This window comes from Limulus polyphemus, unplaced genomic scaffold (assembly GCF_000517525.1).
Source record: "Limulus polyphemus unplaced genomic scaffold, Limulus_polyphemus-2.1.2 Scaffold6773, whole genome shotgun sequence".
NCBI lineage: Eukaryota > Metazoa > Arthropoda > Merostomata > Xiphosura > Limulidae > Limulus > Limulus polyphemus.
In genome coordinates, this window is record NW_013672383.1 from 1 (window position 1) to 7,055 (window position 7,055).

The 7,055-nt window shown below is 33.3% G+C and overlaps 1 protein-coding gene across 2 annotated transcripts in view; it reads right to left on the bottom strand.

Annotated features, from left to right (window-relative positions):
* Positions 1 to 13: 13 nt before the first annotated feature.
* Positions 14 to 7,055, bottom strand: part of LOC106474059 (leukocyte elastase inhibitor-like) — a 9,085-nt gene continuing 2,043 nt past the window's right edge. For both annotated transcript variants that reach the window (XM_022402437.1, XM_013934745.2), the window contains exon 2: positions 14 to 1,602. In XM_022402437.1, coding sequence (XP_022258145.1) covers positions 361 to 1,563 — 1,203 coding nt within the window. In that variant the 5' untranslated portion in view covers positions 1,564 to 1,602 and the 3' untranslated portion in view covers positions 14 to 360. The remainder of the gene's footprint in view (positions 1,603 to 7,055) is intronic.

Here is a 7,055-nt window from a genome sequence, read left to right on the forward strand (position 1 = left end):
CGTAACAATATGTATAAAGAAAACATATCCACTTGACAAATTAATAGAGAGTAATTAGTCACCTGATAAAAACCTTGAAACATGTTTGTTATATTTACTTCATAACCTAAAGTACTTTAAAAAAGGTACAAATAAAGTTATGGTACATCAAAATCACTAGAAAAATTGCTTATTATAAACTAAACAAAAATATGTCAATCCATTTCAGTGTTTTCTTTTTGCTTTCATTAATTTGATACTTGATTAATCATTTTTTGCTACATTGCAAGATTACTAATTATGTAGAATTCCAATTACACACTAACCTTGGAATCAAGTAGAAATAAATAAACAGAAATCTAAGATACAATAAAGTGTAGTTCAACGTTCACCCTCAACTTGATCAGAAACTGGAGGGTTTTTGAAGGCTCCCATGAACAAGACTGACTTATACTTATTTTCTAGAATCAAGAACAGAAAAGGATGATCAGCTTTAAATTCTGCTACTTCTCTAATCGGCAAGGAGCGTTTCTGTAAGACAATTCCCGTGGCTGCAGCAGCTTCAGTACCCTCTTCACTGACATCTACGAAGCTTTTGTGAACCACTGCTCCCACAAATAGGTCCTGTTGTCCAGTTATTCCAGACAAGTCAGCTTTTTCATCTTGAAACATGTCTTCTATCCCAATTCTTGTAAGTTGTTTCTTCATGGATAATTTTTCCTCAAGACGAAATTTGGGTAACCAAACATGAACATTTCCTTTAACCATATTTTTAATCAATTCTTTAATTGCATTAATAGATAAAGATTTTTCTAGAACCCCCAGTCCTTCTATGGCATGAGGAAGAAGAATAACCATGCTTACAAATCCATTTTCGTAAGGCAATTCTAAGGCCGAGCAGCTCAGTTCTTCACTCACTCCATATCGAAAACTATGTTTCTGATACATCATGTGAACGTTTACAGTTTCATCTTCAGAAATGTAAAACAATTTCCTGTGGGTAGCTTCTTTAGCAAATTCTTGAGCCCACTTTTTTTTAAAGTAAATGGCACTGGTCAAAACCATTCGAGTTAGAGAAGTGATGAGACCTTCTGTAATCAAATCGCTAATCTTTCCTTTTGTGGCCTTTTCTACCCAGGAGTTGATATGGCTCGTACAGCCACTTGGATCCTTTTGAAAGTCAACACTACCAAGATCACTATCATAAAACATTTCTAAAGCAGAACTATAACTGCTCTGAATATTCATCCCAGTCTGAGCAAAAATACGATTCTCTAGCTGAAGTGTCAAGTTTCCCTCCTCTTCCTTTTTCAACACTAGCAGCAACTCTCTGAAACCATGGTGAATCTCATCTTCAGCCAAACTAGACAATCCTAGAGCATTTCTTATCTGTTCTGCTGTCTTGTTTTTAGCACCAGCTAAAGTCATGCCTAACGATAGTGCAATATTAACTGGAGAAAAAAAGATGTTTTGTTTTGGACTTTCAAGTAAAATTGCCTGATACAAATTGATGGCAAAGTCCGTGCAGCCTCCGGCCACCTGAGATGTAAACAGATTCTCTCCTGGCTTTACCTGGATTGCCATATTTTTCTCACAGTTGTTTGTTGATAGTCGAAAAAAGCCCTATAAAATGACAAAAATGTTCTCATTAGTAGAGCCTTATATTACAATAGTAAATCACATTGGGTATTTAATATTCAGTTTTGGTTAGTATTTAAAACAATTTGTCAGGGACCATCGAACAAAATTTTGAGAACCATTTAAATATATGGAACTTTCTAAATTTTTATGAAATTCCCTATAATATTAGTAAACCTCATAATACACACTAGTCTATATACAAATGGTACATATTCAACTGTATATTAAAAGTTTTAAACCAGCTTACACAACAGTCTGAACATCTGAAGGCAACCCATTCCAAAGGCCAACCACTCTGTTAAAAAAATAAAACTGTCTTAGCTGAAGATGACTCCTACCCTGCCAAAATTTATATCTGTGTCCCCTAGTCCTACTATTCTCACTGTTAAGTATGAAAAAACATGATGCATTAACACTACCAATTCCCTTTACAATCTTACACACCTCAATCAGATCCCCCCTAACTCATCCTTTTTTTTTCTCAAGAGAAAACAATTTGAAAAATTCATCCTCTCCTCGTATGACAACCCTTCCATCCTAGGCAATATTTTAGTAACCATTCTTTGAACCCTTTCTATTAATTCAATGTCCTTCCTAAGGTAAGGAGCCCAAGACTGAACACAATATTCCAAATGTGGCCTAACTAGTGACCTCTACAATGAAATTACAACCTCTGTAGACTTGTATTCAATATTTTTTGTAGATATAACCTAAAATCCTATATGCCTTACCATTAGCAACAGCACACTGCTTGGATGGCTTTACAGACTGATCAACTATAACACAAAAATCCCTTTCTTTCATAACACTGTTAAGTTTATTCCCATCCAAATTATACCTATAATTCAATTTATGATAACCCACGTGTATTAACTTGGATTTATTATAATTAAAACCCATCTACCATTTATTTTCCCAACTCACTAAATCATATAAATCCTCTTGTAAATCAGCAGCATCCTCTTCATAGCTAGCAACACCCAAGATCTTAATATTGTTACGACAGCGAAAGTCACGCAATGCTGGGAGCATGCACGCTGGAGTTTCTCAATGGATCATGAATTTTTCTGGCAACTCTAGTTTGTTCCAGGCACCCTCTTTTTTAGTATATAAGCCTGGTGAGAAAAACCAGTGCAATGGCAGAGATACATAGATAGATAGATATAGAAACAGATAATTGAGTCAAGCGAGCGGTAGTGAAGGTAATATAAAGTGTGTGTGTGTGTGTTTTGTTATCAAGATTGCAAACGTATTGACTGTGGAAATTCTGTGTATTACAAAGTTCTATCGAGAAAGAATAAACTAGTTTTAATTAGGAAAGGACTTGTGTCACCGAAGTTCCTCGGAAAGAATTTATACCGGAAATTAACAAACGAGCAGATACGTAACAATATCAATGTTATTAATTTCAAAAAATAAAGGAATTAGGAAAAAGAAGAATAAAAACCTAATTTAAAAAACAATATTCCAAAAGTAAACCATTTCTCAAGATCAATAACAATGTCAAGTAATAATCAATAATTCATTCTAACTATATCTCATGAACTAACTCGTTTAAGATCAATGAAAGATTTATATTTAGTGGTTAGGCCACAAGATTACATCATGTGACTAGCTCATTTACATAATATTTTAGAACATTAATATCTATATTTCACCACTAGAGTAGCTTGTGTCAGTTTTATAATACAAACATAAACAAATTCAACGTGCTATAGCTAGAAGATGAGTTGGTACGTTAATATAACTAAACAATAGAAGTAATAATAAATAAACAAAACCAAAACAAAATAAAAGTAAAATTTTCTACCTCACAAATGAAAATAAAATCAAACCAGATGATCAAATTACTTCTAAACTGGTTAATAAAAAAACTGGTAAATTTTAAGAATGATAAGTCTCTTGGGCAAGACAATATTTCCCAAAGGTTTTGCAGGAGATTAAGGATAGATATGTGAGCCCTTGCTATCACTTCTCTAAGTCCTTAAATAGTGGGCTATAGGAAGTTGGCTAAGGTTACTCCTTTTTTTTTCAGGTGTGTGTGTGTGGGGGGGGGAGGTTATAACAAAGTGTTCAGATAATTATAGGTCTACTAGTCTTACAGCAGTGGTGGGAAAAAAATGTAAGGTCTGATAAAAGATGCTTTTCAAAGAAATTTAACAAAGTTTAAAATTTTGTTAGATAACCAACACAGTTTCACTAGGGGGAAAATCTTGTCTTACAAATATTTTGAAATTATTTGAAGAGGTTAGTGCTTACATAGATAAGGGTGTCAATGTGGATTTGGTGTATCTGAAGACATTTGACAAAGTGCCACATAAAGAGCTTGTTAGAAAATTATCTCTGTAGGTGTGGGGAATAGGTTAGCTCACTGAATAGAAAGTGGTTGGATGTAAGAAACTAGAAGGTTGTTATAAAAAAAGTTCAATCAAACTTGATTAACATCACAAGTGAAGTGCTCCAGAGCTCAGTGTTAGGACATCTGCTTTACATCAGTGATGGATGAAGGAATGGTTAATAGGATATTTAAAGTTTTTGGTGTCACTGGCTATGAGAAGAACACTACTACTTTACAGAAGGATTTGGATTATTTGGTGAGTTGGGTGAATAACTTGGAGATGAGTTTTAATTAAAATAAGGTAATGCATCTGGGATACCATAATTTAAAGATTATGTGTGAAAGGTAATGCATCTGGTATACCATAATATAAAGATTATGTGTGAAAGGTAATGTATCTGGGATACCATAATTTAAAGATTATGTGTGAAAGGTAATGTATCTGGGATACCATAATTTAAAAATTATGTGTGAAAGGTAATGCATCTGGGATACCATAATTTAAAGATTATGTGTGAAAGGTAATGCATCTGGGATACCATAATCTAAAGATTATGTGTGCAAGGTAATGCATCTGGGATACAATAATCTGAAGATTACGTGTGCAATGTAATGCATCTGGGGTACCATAATCTAAAGATTACGTGTGCAAGGTAATGCATCTGGGATACAATAATCTGAAAATTATGTGTGAAAGGTAATGCATTAGGGATACCATAATCTAATGAATATGTGTGAAAGGTAATGCATCTGGGATACCATAATCTAAAGATTATGTGTGAAAGGTAATGCATCTGGGATACCATAATTTAAAGATTATGTGTGGAAGGTAATGCATCTGGGATGCCATAATATAAAGATTACGTGTGCAACGTAATGCAACTGGGACACCATAATCTAAAGATTACGTGTGCAACGTAATGCATCTGGGATACCATAACCTAAAGATTACGTGTGCAAGGTAACGCATCTGGGATACCATAACCTAAAGATTACGTGTGCAATGTAATGCATCTGGGGTACCATAATCTAAAGATTACGTGTGTAAGATAATGCATCTGGGATACCACAATCTAAAGATTACGTGTGTAAGGTAATGCATCTGGAATACCATAATCTAAAGATTACGTGTGCAACGTAATGCATCTGGGATACCATAATCTAAAGATTACGTGCGCAATGTAATGCATCTGGAATACCATAATCTAAAGATTACGTGTGCAACATAATGCATCTGGGATACCATAATATAAAGATTACGTGTGCAACATAATGCATCTGGGATACCATAATATAAAGATTATGTGTGCAACATAATGCATCTGGGATACCATGATATAAAGATTACGTGAATTGTAATTATTTTCTATTCTATTTAAGTCATTTATTCGTCAGGTTTTTAGAGTAAGGTGTAATAATAAATACTGGCTTTTTTATATGGTTTAGTTTAGTGGGTGGGACAGTCTAGATGGACCAATAGGTCCCTTGTATTCTATAAATTTTATGTTATGTTACAACAATTCCAGTATTTCCTATCAAATGCTCACGGTCAGGAATATTGATTATATCCTGTCCCATTAAAACAGCATCCTTTAGGAACCCAATTACTATTTTGGTTAACTTTAGTATAGATAAAAATAAATTATGTTTTACATTATCAGCTCTTTCTCATAGCCCTTTTTTCAAACTTCATATTTATTTTCAAAGCAAATCCCTAGCTTTCATATAGTTCTGTCAATATTCCACTTTTCTGTCAGTTTAAACAATATTTTCCTTTACATCTTTAGTAAGCTTTGATTTTCCCAGTTATCTTTTCTTTAGGAACCTGCGTATCTCAAAGTAAAAACTGTTTATTGTTTAAAAGTTCCCAAATTTATTCCACATCATCTATTAAGTTATTATACCAACTCATTAATAATAAATCTTGTCCAAAATTGGTTTTTCAAAAACTAGGAACTAAAATTTCACTTATTCATTAATATACAAGTGTGGTGTAAATTATCTTTATTGAATATACTTAGAACTTCCTTAAACGTCCCACAACCTAATTTAATAGAACCCATCTCTAATATAAAATTCACCCTTACCCTAAAAACTATTCCACAGATCTTTAAGCATATCATTTTAATGTTGGATCCTTCTAACAATTGAAGTTCATGTTATATTATTGTCTTTACATTTGTAGATTTAGAGGTAACAATCTCTTCTTCTTCTGAATAAGAGCTGGTTTTCTTAGCTTAAAGACAACAGATTCTATTATTCTGAGAACAGAAAATGAACACTTATCACTGAATATGAAGTGTACTGAAAAAACATAGATCCTGATATGTAATTCATTCCTGCATCTAGCCATAGGAAGCTCATTGAACAGAAGTTTCTATCGATAAACCTATGAAGAGGTAATTTATACATTTTAAGAAGCTCTATTGATTTAGTTTCCAACATCAGTGATTCCTACATATACTACAAAAATAAAATGCTCTTCAGCACCAACAACTAAACTATTAAGATGCTCCATAATGTCCTGTACTTCAGCATAAGCAAATTCTAGTTTATTTTTTACATTCTTCCCACTAAATAGTACAACAACTTTATCAGTATACACAATGGGAGTGTTTCCTCTATGTAAACTTCTTGGTCATTTCCTTCTTACTCACTGCAAGCAGCTAATAGTTGAAACCCAGTATTAGAGACTGGTACCCGTAACCTGGCTGCTAACAAGAAAGTATAGCTAACTTACTAACTAACATGATATTGTTAAGGTAACAAGTTATAACATAACGTTTTGGAACAATATGGTACCTATTGGTCAATCTTGGCTGTTCCATCTTCTAAGCTAAACTAAAACTATTAATAAATAAATTAGAAAAAAAAATCTTAAAGCCAGCCCTTCTCACTCATATAGTTATCAAGCTTTTTCTTAAACTCACTTAAATTTACTGCCTCTACAACATCTGAAGGCAACCCATTCCAAAGGCCATCCACCCTATTAAAAAAATAAAACTGCCTTAACTGAAGATAACACCTACCTTGCTAAAATTTATATTTGTGTCACCTAGGCCTACTATTCTCACCATTAAATATGAAAAAAGATGAT